The sequence below is a fragment of the Haemaphysalis longicornis genome, unplaced genomic scaffold (genome assembly GCF_048455015.1).
Source record: "Haemaphysalis longicornis isolate Haplotype H1 unplaced genomic scaffold, Haemaphysalis longicornis Haplotype H1 scaffold_9, whole genome shotgun sequence".
Lineage (NCBI taxonomy): Eukaryota > Metazoa > Arthropoda > Arachnida > Ixodida > Ixodidae > Haemaphysalis > Haemaphysalis longicornis.
The window spans coordinates 28,716,547-28,732,817 of NW_027526460.1; the positions used below are offsets into that span (position 1 = coordinate 28,716,547).

Genomic DNA, 16,271 nt, shown 5'->3' on the forward strand with positions numbered 1-16,271 from the left:
TTGATCCAAGCTAAAAATTAATGCTGCTAGGATTGCGTGCGCGCTGTCGGCGGGCACGGCGGATTTCGTCATCGTCTCGCCTGGCTAACCCTTTTTGCAACATTCCACACGAGAAAGAATAAGCAAACGATCTTTCCGCACAAGTTTTACTGCGTTCTTCGGCAGCTCGCATCCGCGAAGCCGGCGATTGACGCTCTTGTTTTGGTTTTCAAATGGTGGCGCCCTTTTTCGCCGTAGCGTTGCGCTTGACTGGCGCTTCCAAGACGAGCTCACCTTGCATTCTTCTTGCAACGTGTACGCTGTGTAACGTGCCACCACGTCGCGGTGGGAAGCTCCCGAAAAAGTTTCACTTTCTCTTTAATTCTTTTCACTGCACTGGCCAGCGGCGGTGAAAGGGACGGTGGCAGCGAGCGTCACCATTGGTCAGCGCAGGCCATGAGGCCGCCGTGACGTCACGCGATGACGTGAACGGTTTTTCTCGTTGCCTGCCGCTTGGTGTGTGTGTTTGGGGCCGAGCCGGAGAGCTTTGCCAGCGGGGGCAACACTCTTGTGTCGCAGGGCTGTCTTGCGGGTCCGTCTTCGTAGCCCGGTTCGCGAGCGCCTATGTCGTCAAAAATGTCCGGCCAGAGCCTCAACGACCGGCTGATGGCAGCCCGGCACACCATAGCGGGTCAAGGCCTCGCCAGGGTGGTCTGCAAAGCGACCACCGAGGAAGTGATCGGCCCCAAGAAGAAGCACCTCGACTGTAAGTGGGCCGCCCGCTCGGGACCGGCCGCTGCTCGCGCTCGGGACCGGCTGCCGGTCGGCCTGGGACGGGCCCAGTGCTGTAAGCCTAACAGTGCGCACTGTGCTCGCCGCCGCGCTGTCACCGCCCCCGGCCCTCGGCTCCCCGTCCCAGCTGCGCACTGCTGCAGCATGACACCTTCCGCAGGCTCAAATGTCGTGCGCGCCTCGCCAATACCTCCCCCCGCCGCCGCCGCCGTGTCCGCGACGGCGGAGAAAGTTTCCAGCTGACCGCCGAAAAATTCGCCCCTAGCCGCCGCCGGCTGTTAGCGCGGAAACTTTGCACGCCAGGTATCCGAAAGCTGGGGTATCTCTTCGCCGAACGCCTGCGTGCTCGGAATATTTTATGCTGGGCGGCTCGCGGCAGCGCTGAGAAAAGCGAGTGACCTAATACTCGCGGCTGTTGAGCACGTACCGCCCTTCTACACTGCACAGACCCGCGTGTTACGCCTCCCGGGCAAACACGTCCGAACGGGCCTGCTCGCGACAGTATAGTTAAACGCCAGTATTTTGCAACGTTTGACAGGTTGCCTCGCTGGAATGTTCGGTAGCCTCAATCGTCTGTGTAGTGACCGGTGGGATGTGCATGAAACAGAGCACCATGCTCTAAGCTCGTTTTAGCGAAGTCCCCCAAAACCGAGGAATTCATTCTCTGCGGTACTTTACTACAATGCGCTATTTACCCCAAACAGTAATATATGGTGTGTTTGCAACATTGTAACTCTCCTAATACGAGTTTAGTCGAAAGCAAACTCTAGAGGTAGCATGCTAGCATGCAAGATGAGGCCGTGTTGAGTCCTTGCAGACATGCCTCTTGATGCTGTGCCAGATGCCAGTTTTGTTCGCCTAGTTTACTTTGGTTGCAGCTACAGCAGGCGTTCTGATTGTCTTAATTCTAGGCACTACATGCAATGCAAGTGTGGGTCAGAGAGCGTGTTGACAGCGAGCAACAGCGTTTGATGTAGCTGCTATTTGCACCATTCTGGAACAGTGAAAGTGAAATGTCGTAGGCACACCGTACAAAACATAAAAAGCAGCTGCAATTTACTTCACTCTTTCAAATCAAATGGTTGGTGCAATGTAATTAGCCAACATCCCTGCAGTGCAAGTATTTCAGCTAACTGGCCTGTCTGAAATTAGCTGTACTTCAGTACCGGCGACCAATGTCCTCAAAGCAGACAAGGGGAGCTTAGTCGACTTATGCTATCTTTTCGCACCTCCTAAGGTATTTTCTTATCAGCTTTGATAAAGCGGAATCGCGGTAAGGTTCTGCTGACCTTTTTTATTACCCTATCTTTGACTCCCGTTGCAAGGGCACCAGATCAGATCTTTTTTTTTACATTAAGACTAGCATCCATCAACGGCTGCATTTCAGAGCCTTGTGAAAGTGAATATGGTCACAGCAAGGGTTTACCTATTCATATCAACCTTTTTTTAAATGCCTCTGATAGAGCTGTCTTGTGCACCAGATTAGATTACACTCGCATCAAAGGCAAGATATATCCAAGAGACATTGGCGAATACTTCTGAAAAAGGTGCAAGAGAAACGTGGCTATCACATGTCTTTGCTGGCCGGGAAGCAACACTGTTATGGTGATTTGCTCAGGATGAATACTTTTAATTGATTTTGCGAATCACACCAGTGCAAGGACATGGCGTATTTTCTTGTTATCCGTATGCAGGAAAAGTGTGCTGTCCCAAGAATGTTTAGCATGCCGCCGTAATCAACATTGGGTACCATTTATGGTCTGCAAAATACAGTGAATGCTGTGAAGAAATGTATTGTAGTATATACGTGCTGTAGCTTCCATGCTGTGACATGCATCTTGGAGGCGGCAACAAGTGACTCCGTTTTAAAACAAAGCATGACAAGGATGGCTTTTTTTTTTGGTGCTGCCTTTTAACTTCTTTTCTGCACATTGAGTCTGCGGCGAAGCTGAGGGGGTGTGTTAGACTTAGAAGTAACTTGCAGACATGAATGTGTGCAAAGGTTCATATCTCATTTGTAATGCCCAGCATCGTCTTCCACTTTTGGGGACTATCATCTCTTGGTTTCCAGTATAAATAGCGTGATAGCTCTACAGCCAAGTAAAGCATTGCCCACAACTCCTAGCAACCCTGAGCCTGGTGTAGTGTTAACCTGATGCCTGATTTCCATTGTATTGGGTTCTGACAGCAAATAGGCAATGGAGGTTGTTGGAAGGGATGAGCACATTTCATGCGTTTTGTCATGGAGAAAACATTTGAATGTATTGAAAAAATGTTGAGTTGGTTGGTAGCTCTTGATTTTAATTCAGACACTCATTACCAAGTGCCGAATTTTCACTTTGGGGTCTCTTTAAAGGGGTTTGAGTGAAGACATCCCATGTCCCACAGTCTGTTCCTGTGCAGGGTAGAGAACTGTTGCTGGTATGACGTATTTGCACAGGGAGCTACCGGTGGAAGAAATGTAATTGTTACTGATAGAAGGGGTGTAATTCTGGGTGGGCAGGGCAAGTTTGGTGCACTGTCAAAGCATTTTATCGAAGAACATATCCATCCAGTGTTGGCTTGGCTTGAACGATATTGTGTGTAGTGCTCTAAGGAAAAGTTCAGTACTATGTGCATCATGTCATCCCCCCTGTCATACCATGACCCGCCTCGCTTAGAGCAGGATTGAGGGGGGTCACAGTAATGCAGAAGGCTGCCTGGCCCCGCCCCTGGATTTGGTGAGGAGCAGATTCAAGAGGGGTTGTGTGTGTGTATGAACAGTCCTGTCTGCTGCCCCATTCTGTTCCTGCGAGAGAGAGAGAGGAGAATTGACCCCTGTGCTTTCCCTCCTCCTCCTCCTTTTGCAGACCTGCTGCACTGCACCAACGAGCCCAACGTGTCCATCCCGCAATTGGCCAACCTGCTGATAGAGCGTGCCCAGAACACCAACTGGGTGGTTGTCTTCAAGTCCCTGGTCACCGTGCACCACCTCATGTGCTATGGCAACGAGGTGCGCCCTCTTCCTCCCCCTCCTCTTGCGTGCCCCCCTCATGGTGTGTGCCCGTCTCCCCCCTCCCCCCCTGCAGAGGTTCACCCAGTACTTGGCCTCCAGCAACTGCACCTTCCAGTTGGGCACATTCGTCGACAAGACGGGCGTCCAGGGTAAGTGTCGTGTTTGTTTGGAAGGGCACGAGCTTCTGCCACTTCTTTTACTTAGCCTGAAGGAACTGTAACTGCCAGAAGAGGGTCCACCAGTAAATTGGTGAACTTTTGCAGAGTGTAGCTTGTCTTTCTATGCTTGTATTTATGTGGTTTGCAGTAACGTTGAGCTCCTCGTGTAAAGGAGATTGTTGCGCACAAGTTTGTTTTTTTCTTCAATGATGAAGTCAATGACATTTGACTTTCCCCTGAGAAAGCAGTCAAATGCGGATGTGAAAATGAATCATTTGACGAATGAGTGAGCCGGCATTTCTGCTCGGCATGGCGTATAAAGCTTTTCTTAATTCTCGATAAACCCCACACATGGATGCGTATCATGCGCCAGTGCAGACCAGTTTCCTAAGAGCAGAGGACCTTTGAATTCCATCACATGGGTATTTGCCATGAATGACTATGGGCTTGTACTTTTGCCATTTCTGGCTCTAGTTTTAGAAAGCATACACCATGAGTTATTCTTTCGCCTCCTGGAGTGAAGTCTGTAGTCAGAACCGTGACAGCCTTGGTTTTGTTCACAGTACTCGTGAATGTTTCATTTTTCGAATGTACGCTAAGTGGCTGTGCATGTACGCCTAAGGGTTTGAGTGGATACTTGCTAACAACTATATTCCTCAATTTTACAAGGCTGTCCACCTTGCTCTGAACTGCATAACAATTGGGAACGGTACTGGTGACAAGCTACAGCTTTTGAAATTTTAAAGTACTGGTGGGCCCTCCTAGAAGCTATGATAGGAACACCTTAGTAGTTGCATGGCTTTTACAATTCCCTATGAAAACATTCAGGGATTTGGTGCTGGTGGTTTTGCTCTTCACTGCCCGTTTGTAATTGGGGTGGCTCTGTTCTTCTGCAGCAGGAGGCGAATTGTTTGTGGCCTACAGTAAGCTACGGCCCCTTGTGGCTTCTGCTAACCTTCTCTCTCGCTGTTCACCTGTTTTTCATCAAACTAGCACTAAAAGGGACACTGAAGTGATTTATAAGCATTTTGGGATTGCGAGGGCAAATTGTAGTCTGAAGTCTCTAGGCCATGTTTCATCCACCGTTTCGGCGTTTACGTGGCTTTATTTAGTGGAAAAATCAATTCGAAAATTCTGTTCTCCTCTCTGCATCCTCTTCGCTAATTTTCTGTGACATCAAAACAAGATGGCTTGGCTTGACTGCGCCATGGTTCGTTGACCCTCTGACAGAATCAGTCGGCCAGATGTTTAGGCGGCCTGCGGGCCGTCGCAATTCCTTCACTCAGTTAACCATGGAGGAAAGAAAAGTTCAAAAGGTAGTGTCACGTGGCAATCGTTAAGCCAAGTGAGAAATATAAGAAGGAAGAACTCGTGGGAATTTCATTCTCACGTGACCGGCATGTGGTAGGTCTTTGTGCCGACTGTGGCTGCCCGTGCTGCGTGCGTGCGTCTTTCCGTTCAGTTGCCAGGCCGTGCGGGTATTCAAATTTCGGCGAGAAGTCGCTTTTCGGGCGTTGTGCCTTCTGGGCGTTGTGCGCAGCCCTGCAACCCGAAACTTGCAGCAGGCTGATCGTGCGGGTACAGTGGTCGGACGGGAGGGACAGGAAACATTTTTATTTATTGAGATTTCGGATCAGTCTAAGTTAACGCCACAGTCGGAAGTGCTGTGTGCCACCACCGTGCAAAAGTGGAGATGAGAGTACGACATCCATGTCTTATATTTTATTTCACAAAGCACACTGCACTTCCTATCAACCGTTTATTGTCAAGGCTGCAGTCAGTCCACAACTCACCGCAGTCCCTCCCAGGCATAATCTAGCACTCGTTTTTCCCATACACCTATTGCATGGATTGAGCTGTCCTTAGACAACCAGCCCACGTATTGCCCTCAACATGAGGCGAAGAATGATCCGATCTCACGCCCGCCCCCAACATCAGTGGTTCTGCACCTTTTGTTTTCTAATGCACTGAAGTAGACAGCAATGTACCACAAACGTCATCATGACAATCGTGTGCCACCATGCCAGAGCACCGATAAGGCGAACGCATGCAATGCGCACGCAAGCTAAACCAAAGCTTTTCACACCACCTCTCAGCTGATCGGACACTTGTTACAGCACTATGGTGTAAAGAGGAGGTGGCGCGATAACTCCCAGCAGAATGCCAAATGCAATCGTCACAGCAAATCAGGCAATCGCCGCGCAGCTGTAGGCCGCTCCTTGCTTGTGAATACTTACGGCTGCACATTCAAGCGATCAGAAGTCAAATTTAGCTTGCAGCTTGAAGGGGTGCTTCCTGAGAATGCGATCGACGCCTTGCTTTGAACAGCGACAATGGCAGTATCACAATATGAGGCTTGGAGTGCAACGCTGGTGAAAAATCTTGTATGGACCTCCGGTGATGCTGCTCGGCTCCTGAGCTCCACCTCCACTAGCAGCAAGCCGGAGCCACTAAATGCTACCGCAGGCCTGAAAAGGGTGAAGATACCAGGATGCAGTGTGTGGGAGGAGCTGAAGGAGAGGAGAATGCGGGCATCAGAGAAGGTTGGCTTGCCAAAGCTGCACTGCCTGACGTCATGCTCCCTCCTGATTGATTGTAGGATAATGCGCCGACGCAACACAGGCGATGAGGCACACCGTACTGGAGGGCTCCGGATTAATTTTGACCACCCGGGGGGAGGGTCTTTATTGTGCACTGAAATCTCATACACACGGGTGTTTCTGCTTTTCGCCTCCATCAGAAAAGCAGCAGCCGCGGCAGGTAATTGAACCGGCGGCCTCGTGCTCAGCAGAACAACGCCTTAGCTGTGCTGTGTGTTTATGCCTAGATGCAAGGGAAACCTGAGCCGACGGCGCGCAGCCGGCGGCTCGGCCCGCCCGATGAAGGACTTACGAGGGCGCGACCCGGGGAGGGGAACCGAAAAATAAAGGCACTCTCAGACTGAACGTCAGACGTGTCGGTTGTACATTTCTCGCGCTCCGCGAACACTACATTAGCCACTGAGCCATTGTGGCGGGTCGTCATGCTCCCTCCTAAAATTTTTCTTCCTCCATGGTTGAAACTAAGCCACGACACATTTGTGCCCGGAAGAATGCGTCTTTAGTTTGTAGACTATCAAACTTCAAGTCCAAATCGCTCCACACAAGTGCATATGCTACGCTTGGCTGACTGGTACGCTACTAGACAAGTTTAGGGCAATTGAAGGCGGGCGAAGAGTCGTTAATATAACTGCTAAGTTAAGATCAACTGGAACTTTTATCATATAGTGTAAAACCAAGTTGCACGAAGCACTCATTGCACTGGGTGAACTAGGACAGTGGTCAGCAGCTTTATTAAATACTGCTTTATCGCCCGGATAAACAATGAAAAGTGTTTTTTGAGCCGGCCTATGCAGCGCAAGCAAAAACTGGAGCTTGACAAATTCACTTCAGTGTCCCTTTAAGCAGTAAATCTTAAAGCTTGCCATATGTAACATGGAGAGAGAAACACTGCAAATTAATGCAAGAACAGATGAGTCAGCCCAACTTCATCAGCCAGCCATTGCAACCTCTTGTACATCAGCCAGTCCGGTTCTCTGTCCTAAATCAACAAAATGTGTGTGTTACTAAGTAGTGCTACAATTCATTAATGCAGCTCACTAGTTCTGGTCTGGCAGTGCCTCGGTTAACGTGTGGCGCTGCTAATGCGACCAGTGGCTGTTGGGTTCACCTTGGGACCGCATGGCTAGTGGCGCCAGCTGGCGACACGAAAGTGATGATGATCATGATGGCGTGCCTTTCTTTCTTCTTTCCCCGCTCCCTGCAGCATCCTGTGACTTGGGTTTGTTGCTGGAAACACTTTTCTCCCCTTCGTTTGCACAGAGTTGTTTGTTTTATTGAGTGAACGTTTTGCATTGCTGTCTGGTTGACTGTGTGTACAACATGCATGTGTGCTACCCCCTCCCCCCCCAGCTGGCTTTGACATGTCAACATTCATTCGGCGCTATGCCAAGTACCTGACAGAGAAGGCTGTCTCCTACCGCACTGTGGCGTTTGACTTCTGCAAGGTGAAGAGGGGGTGAGTTAGCACTCGTATTGCTTGCAGGGAAGAAGTGCGCAGAGGACGTTGCGTTCGTTTTAATCCCCCAGGGACTCAAAGAAGCTTAAAGGGACACTAAAGTGTCAGTGGACTGTAGTGCCCTGCTGCAAACGTGCCGAGCCATTCAAGACGGCAGTGTTCGTTCAATGCATAAAATGCCTAAAGGCTTAAAGGCTGGTATCAGTGCCCCATTCTTCCACACTGCAGTTTGCTATGCCGGAAAATGTGAATGGTGAAAAGGCATTGGTGGAGCTTGGCTTTGCTCAAAAAGTAATGTGAGGACAAGCAAATGTAAAAAATGTATCTGGGAGCTTCTGCTAAGCAGGTGCCTTAGGTGGCAGTTGGCTTTGGTTTTGATTTCAGTCAGTTTTGAAAGTCCTTTACTGGCAACAACCGTGTGCAACAAAGGGCAGAAAGTCGGTGACTGTTCGCACAGTCAGCTTTGTGACCGGTCCAGTCATCAGCTTTACAGTTCCTTGGCTCGCTCGCTTTACATCATAAACTAAATGGAAGGGAAGTGAGAGATATAGATGACTGCTTACAGTTCAGTTCGACACAAAGCATCTTTCAGTCATCAAAAGCTAAAAGCTTTGAAAGGTACAATCTCGGAAAAAATAGTTATCTGGCCTTTAGTGTCCCTTTAAAGGCCAACTGCACTCAAATTTCACCCTGGTTAAATGCCTTCGAAATGTGTAGTAGGTACCATGAGAACTACTGCGACGCGACCGGTAGCTCTGTGCAATGCATGGTTATTCATTTTCAGGCACTCGTAATACCGCCCTTGCAGACGACAAAGCACCTGCCGTCGTGTCGCGCAAACAGCCATTTAGCGGAAGTGACATGCCAGCCGCCTAGGCCGATCGGCCTGCCCCGCAGCGGGAGAATCCAGGAAACTCGTAATTCGCGCCAGTACGCCTGGCTTTCATTGCAACGAAGAGGCTTCCGTACGGTTCTCTCCTTTTCGAGTGTCGTCGCGACATCATGCCAACGCGGTGTGCTGCTGTCGGAGCGCACGAATAGTGTCGTGCTTGCGGGACAAGCGCTCGCTTTTCCGCGCGCCTCCCACAACCCCGCACGCGTGCGCTCACACTCTCCTCCTGGCTGGCCTCCACACTGGCCGAGCCAGCCGCGTCGGCCGATCCGCACAGCCACGGCCGCTGGATGAAAAGCGCACTTGGTGCGCTCTCATCCAGCGGCCGTGGCACAGCTCGCGCCATGGCTCGCGCCGTCAGGCCAGGCCGTCTGGCCGCTCGCGCTGACGGCTGATACGTCACTTCCGCCTGCCCGTAATGGCCGCGTTTTGCCCAGTTTCGTTTTCAAAATCGTCGATTTTCGCTGCTCGCTTGCAGCATAATTACGCACATTTTAGGCGTCATAGTTCGTACATCGCGGTCTTTTTAGTCATACTATGAAAGAACAGTGATTTCGCGTGGTCGAAATTTTGAGTGCAGTTGGCCTTTAATGCCTGTGCACCGCATTGCTTTTTTTTCTGAAACATGAGCCAGTATGAACAGAATTTTGTACAGATTGTGACAATGCCTCACTGTATCAAGAACTGAGGAGTCAAAGCTAATTATGGAAAAGCCAGGCTTCTTCTGATCAATGCAGTTATTTGCTGCCATAACATTTTTGAACACTTCTGCACAAAGGCTATAGGCATTTTCAGTTTTGTGCAAGCATATGATAGGTCATAAATCGGAAGCCTAAATACACTCGTGGGGCTTGGATCTCAGCCTCTTGTCTGTGCATGTGATTCACTGTGCGGTTTCCAGTGAAAAAGGGTTGTGGAGGTGCCTCTATGCATGCTGCTCCTTGCAGAGATGAACAGAAAAGTAGCCTCGTGTAGTTCTCGATTATTCGCGATACACAAGCAGGGGACTTGTCCTTTTGATTTGCGGCACAGCCTTTAGCAGAGTGCATGTGGTCGTGTTTTGAGAGTGCCTGTTGATAGTCCCCACCCCCTGCATGATTGGGTCGTGTATGTTGCAGGAAGGAAGACGGCACCCTACGCACCATGCCGACTGACAAGGTGAGCACCTGTGGCACGCTAGCGCTGCGTTCTGTATAAGTTCTGGCCGCACGGGGTGGAAGCTTTCATTTGAGGCCACTTGGGGGTGCTCACCGCTCAGCGTTTGTTCAGTCTACCCTTCAGGCGACGTGGGTAATGCTTGCACTCGGCACCTTTGCCATTACCAAAATGCAGTGGCAAATGGTCATTCTATCCAAGCGCTTCACAGCTGCCATGAAACTGGTTTAAAATTAAGAAACTCTGTTATGTTGTATTGTCTTCAGTACAACTATTGGTAAGGTAAACCTGAGTGCTGTGATGCAGTGAACAGTAGCAGCAAGCATGATTTTGTGTTTCGCTAATGAAGTGGGAATTTGATATGTTGGTCATCTAAGTCGAAGACATCACTTGCTGCTCCAAACTGTCTCTACAACTGTCTGCACCCTGAACGATGGCAGGTTGCTTTTGTCACTCAAATGGACATACCAAACGGAAAAACCATTTGTCATAGTTAGGAATTGGCCACGTGCGCGATATTGCTACATATTGTCTCTCCATGCCATAGAATGACTTTGTTCCGCTAAACCACTGTTCTATCACTGCTGTGTCCTGGGAGAGGGTTGTGTAGAAGATTGAAATTGCTTGGGAAAGGCCAGAGTACCATAGTGAATGTGTGAAAATTATCCTGAATGCGAGTATATTCTTACCCGGCTGCTGCCCTGTCCTCCTCCCCGCTCTTTTGTGCATGTGCAGCTGCTCAAGACAGTGCCAGCTCTTCAGAGTCAACTGGACGCCCTGCTAGAGTTTGATGTGAGTACAGCTGCGGAGGGGGAAGACTTGAGTAGATGGGGTGCCATTATGTGTGACTTTGTAGCTTAAATATCACAACTTCCAACTTTCCTCCAACTCGGGCTCTTTTTCCCCCACTCCCCTTTTCCCCCCCCTGCGGCTGCTTTTTCTGCGGGCCACATTTTCCAAACATTTTCTTTTGCCTGCAAAGTGGCAGAGGGGCTAACAAGTGTCTCTGCACCCGCAGTGCACAGCCAACGACCTGTCCAACGGGGTGATCAGCTCCTGCTTCATGCTGCTCTTCCGGGACCTTATCCGGCTCTTTGCTTGCTACAATGACGGAATAATTAACCTCCTGGGTAGGTGTTTGCATTCCTGGACTGTAGCTGGGCAGACCAGCTGGTTTGTTGCAGGGTACTGAAACCATGTTTGTGAAAGTTCCAAGCAAAATTCTACAGAAGTCAAAAGAAGCGTGCCGTTTACTGAAATGCTGCATATCCTCCTTAGGCTAAACGCGACAGGGTTGCCTTTATTTAATCTTTAGTTTTAGGAATTATGTTCTTTTATCTTTTTGTTGTACCCCTGTGCCTATTTAAATGCAGTTCTGCTGAGTCCACTCGGGCTCCCCGAATGGCACTTAGGTTGTGTGCTGCTGAATGATAAAATGAAGTGCCCTTGGCCGTGATGTCAGTGACGATAGCTGGGGTGAATACTCCGAAAACTACGTGAAATTCCCCCTCTTTGTCAAGCGAGAAACAAAGTAAACGCATGATGACAAAATGTTACTTTTCCAAATTTTTGGACCCTTGGTGACGAGATTACTCACTCGGCGAGCTGGCCTGGGTAAAGTGGGTTTCAGGAACACACTCGGCATAAAGTGCGTTCCTTGGAAAGTGTTATTCATGTTTGCCATTTAGCTGCGCCCGAATGACATTTTAGCTGAGTGCACTCTTTGGAAGTGCACTTAATTAAATTAGCATGTTTGAGAGTGGTATTACATTGCCTATCGACAAGTGAGTCAGTCAATGAGTGTTCCAAATAACTTGACCTAAGTGGATTTGATTCGATTACTGTGGCTTGCCTGTTCATTACATTTGAAACTACAACCTGTGGCTAGTACTCCTTGCATGCTGTTGCGTTTATTTTATTGTTGGCCTGGAGTCATTACTATTTCATAATTATCTCTGGGATTTTTCTGTGTTGCTTGTGCTACTGTTTTTTTTTTTTTGTAGTAGCATGAGCTGATTACATGCCAGTTGAATTGGTTTGGGAAAAATTGCATGCATTTTTGCTAACACAAATTTGCTTTGGTGGCCTGTGTTGAATGGCAATTTTTATCAGCTTTTCTTTTTTCATTGCCTACTTGGTCAGTGGTAACAAGGGCAAACATTTCTGTATCATTTTGGTGGAAATAATTGGGAAGTGCTACTTAGCATCAAAGCATTGGCTTATTAGCAGTGGCTGGAAAGCTCGAGATGTCCTGGGTACTTGCATGTTTCTTTTTAAGTAACATCTATCGCATGCTTTCTCCAATGCTGCAGAGAAGTACTTTGACATGAACAAGAAGAACTGCCGCGAGGCCCTGGACATCTACAAGAAGTTCCTCATCCGCATGGACCGGGTAGCTGAGTTCCTCAAAGTTGCTGAGGTGAGTTTTAAAACTAACATTTCTGGCTCGGAGGAGGGTTGGTGACTGATGCCAGTCTAGTTAACTGTGAGGGCCTCTCTTCCCGCTGTCCTGGCAGCTGTGAATGGCATAGCCAACTGCTCTCGCCATTGTGCGCATTTGAGCGGCAACAGTGAGGCACAAAAAGATTGTTCAAGAGGTTGGCAAAGTGGCTGTAGGTACTGCTCCGAAAATTTGGTTGCCCGATGTCCATGACCACACAAAACGAAAGAGACATCTGTAGCATAGGGTGAAGCTTTGGGGGTGGGGGTCTTGAATTCAACAAGGAGCTTACCTCATTCTACTCCTCTTAAAGAGAAAGTTGTTTCTCATTCTTGTGGGTGTTGTTGGCTCCCCTAGGCTGTCAAGTGTTGTCCTTTTCTTCCCCCAAGGAGTTGCTCCACTAACGCCAGCCCCTTTTCTTTCCCTTTGCAGACGGTGGGCATCGACAAAGGCGACATCCCCGACCTGACCAAGGTGGGTGCTGCCCTGTGCACTTCAGGATCGGTGCATGGCATTGTGCGTGGATAGCGGTTGCCTGCCTGCATGAAGCGGATGGGTGGCTTCTTTCTCGGGGGTTCGGGGTCATGGTGGGCGTCCGTCTTCCTCTCTTCCAGTACTTTGATCTGTTCCTAATAAGCTTTGCCCGTAGGACGTCAGAGGTAAGGGGCAAAAGTAAGGAAGCTGTTTTCTTGCGGGCCGTCGCAGCCTTTTGCTTGCCGCCGTGTCTGGGGCTGCTTGCCAGGGGGGTGCAGTGGGCGTGTGTCGCGGCTGACTCTTCTCCCCCCGCCCTTGCTGCTGCAGGCCCCCAGCAGCCTGCTGGATGCCCTGGAGCAGCACCTTGCTGCGCTGGAGGGGCGCAAAGGAGCCACCTCAGCCGCGTCGGCGACCAGGTCAGTTACCCTTGGCCCGCTTGTCGTGAAGGGGGGGAGTCACTCCTGGCTGCTGCTTGGCCGCCGCCGCCCCTTTAGTTGCAGCTGTTGATTGCTGGCCACTTAGGCGATGTTTCACATGTTCTTTCTTCTGTTTTTATTTTTCATGTGCTAAATTTCACCACAGATTACCTGCACCTCTTTTTAAAGAAATGCAGCTTTCGACTGCACTAGTGTTGCCTGCTGATGTGATTTAGGTAGTAGCTGGCACTCCCAGCACTTCTGTACAGAGAATCGCTCCTAGCACATACCTGTGCTTATGGGATCCTTGTCCAGAGACGATTCCCCAACACGTCACCCGTTCTTTTCTGCCCCCCCACCCAGCTTTTTTCACTCTTAAGTTCTTCCTTGGTGTTCCGTTGGACCCTTTGTTGCAGTGTTGTTCATTGAGTGCCTCTGGTTTTGTTGTTTTGCACATGCTGGTTCGCGTGTCTCGGAGGCGGCGGCCCCCGCACCGGTGTGGCATGCACTGACCGAGGCACCTGCTGGCCATGCCTGGGGCTGCTGTGTTGCCAAGTAGCCGCATGCTTGTTGTTGTTCTCTCTCCTCCCCCCTCCCCTCCCCCCTCCTCCTCCCCCACTGGTCGGTGTGGTGGTGGTGGCGGGGTAAGCAGGGTGAGCAGCAACGTGCAGAGTGCGGTGTCGGCGCTGTCTTGCACGAGCAGTGCCTTTGGCTCGGCCGGCGGCACGGGCTCGGAACTCAACGGTGTGCGGTTGGACGAGGCCAGCGTGCGCAGGGCCCTTGAGGAAGAGGCGGCCGCCCTGAACCAGCTCAAGGTTGGTGGGGGGGACACCCCGTTGCATTGCCGCAGCTCTTTTAGCAGTGTTAGTTGTGGGCAAGGTGCAGGTCTGTGTGTGCCTCTTTTTCTAGCTGTAATGCATTGAAAACGTGCATGCATATAAGTGGAGCATGGCTCCATTCTCAAACCTGTCCTGCAAAGCTGGCACACGGGTGCTGTCTTAATTCCAGTGGATGTGTGTGCATATGGGTTAAGGGTAGCTTCGTTTGTAAAATTTTTTTTAGTATGGTGTGAGCACTAGTTCAAAACCAGGCTACAGGAGCGGTTGTTCTGGTGTAGGCGGAAAATTCTGATCTTGGATATTTCAAATTGGGCTTGTTGAGCAGACTGAATGTACCCATGAAAATGCTTTGTACTCGCATGGTGTTTTGTAAATGGAGTTGATTATGGGAGACTGGTTTTGGTCTCTTTGAACTCTTTATTTGAATGCAAACTACTTTAATTAAGAAACACTTTTATACGCTTTTTAGAAAACTAAACTTGTCTTTCCAGTAATATAGCTGAAGGTTGCATTTGGCAAAAAGTTTATGTAGACCCCTTCGCATCCATGCATCATACATTTGGTGGCTGCTTTATTCCAATGCTCAGCTTTGGCAGATTGCTTCTCACTTGGGGGTGTGTAGTTTTCAATCTTGCTGCAGTATTCCATCTACGGCAGCTTTCCCTAGCTGTTCTTTGGCTGTATATGGCAAAAGAGGATGGAGCAAGGAATGCTTCCTCATTGTTCTGCTCAATCTGCCAGTAAAGGGCTATTCTCATTTGCTGCGTTTGCTCTTTGCTATCTGCTTGGCTTATCAAGGCTAGATATCTGGGTCGTACTGATGGGCCATTGTGTTGCAGTGATATCGGGCTGTCAGATGTGAATGGGGTTATGTTGTTCCAATTACTGCAGGCTCTGAACAATGTGCAGCGTTGCAATAGAGCTGAGTTGTGAAAATTCTTGCAATGACAGGTAGCTGCAATGAAAATGCAGGCAGTGTGCAGGGACTGATTAGCGAATGTTGCAATTGGGCGAAATTTACCAGTGAAGCTCCTGATGGGTGCCTCACGCATGTGATTATAGCTTACGTCTAATGCGTTAACAAAAGCCACCAGTCGGCATTAGAGCAACTGCGAATGCAGTAGTGTGATCCAGAACAGTACAAAGTTACAAATATTAAATAAGGAAGGGTAAATCAAACTTAAATGGGAGAATGTTTCGTTTTACTTAGAAATGGTGGGAGGCACTTTGTGGTTATGAATGAGCAGTGTCATTATTTGGCACTGACAAATTCTGAAACCTTAGGACTGAGGTTCATATTTTTGTGTCGGTGTTTGTGTTGCCGACTGTGCTTGAGGCGGTATAAGCTATAAACATTTTTGGAACACGTTGTCAAAATGTATTCCTGTTCCTAGGTTCACAAGTGCTCACATTAGTTCACGAGGATGGCTTGGTGGGCTAGTTGGTGTAGCATCATAAAGGGTTAACAGCGCACAAAGACGGCAGCGCACAAAGACGACGGCACACAAGAAAGAGATGTCAGCATCAGCACTTCAGCGCTTGTCCTGTCTCTTCCTTGTGTTTCGACGTCTTTGTGCGCTGTCGTCTTTGTACACTGTTAACCCTTTATGATGCTCACATTATTTGTGGGGATGCCGAGCCAACTTTAGGGGGCATTTCTTGTACTGTGCTTCAGTCCAGCATGAGCATTCATTTCACGAGTTATTGAGCATATGATGCAAGGTTTATCACTGTAAGAATTACAAAACAGATTTAAACCACTCGCACATATTTGTGTAAATGCTACACGCAAGGTTTCTTTGAGTTTCTCGCAATTAGTTGCATTGTGGAAACTGCCGTGAACTTCCATCTGCGAAGCTATTTCTTTGCATGGTTCTGGCCTCCATTTGATAGAGAAGCCTGTCAGTAATGTAAGCTTTGCATTGTGCTTACTAAGCACAAATGCAAATCTTGAAGGGCTTCATGTCCAGTGGCATTAGTTCTTCCGTTAGCAAATTTTTTCTGCCTGGATGTAACTTGTTTTGAACTCTTGCTACGGTGTATCCGCTGTGATGAACTCTGTGACATAGCCATTG

General features: G+C 49.1%; 1 protein-coding gene across 3 annotated transcripts in view; it reads left to right on the forward strand.

Moving 5' to 3' along the window:
- Positions 1-446: 446 nt before the first annotated feature.
- Positions 447-16,271, forward strand: part of LOC144152782 (phosphatidylinositol-binding clathrin assembly protein LAP-like) — a 32,795-nt gene continuing 16,970 nt past the window's right edge. The window contains exons 1-11 of one of the 3 annotated variants that reach the window (XM_077684240.1): positions 447-745; positions 3,621-3,763; positions 3,840-3,915; positions 7,875-7,980; positions 9,991-10,030; positions 10,763-10,819; positions 11,046-11,157; positions 12,340-12,446; positions 12,900-12,941; positions 13,269-13,357; positions 14,010-14,172. In XM_077684240.1, the coding sequence (XP_077540366.1) occupies positions 604-745; positions 3,621-3,763; positions 3,840-3,915; positions 7,875-7,980; positions 9,991-10,030; positions 10,763-10,819; positions 11,046-11,157; positions 12,340-12,446; positions 12,900-12,941; positions 13,269-13,357; positions 14,010-14,172 (1,077 nt within the window). In that variant the 5' untranslated portion in view covers positions 447-603. The remainder of the gene's footprint in view (positions 746-3,620; positions 3,764-3,839; positions 3,916-7,874; positions 7,981-9,990; positions 10,031-10,762; positions 10,820-11,045; positions 11,158-12,339; positions 12,447-12,899; positions 12,942-13,268; positions 13,358-14,009; positions 14,173-16,271) is intronic. The other 2 variants (XM_077684241.1, XM_077684242.1) reach the window with 2 other exon arrangements.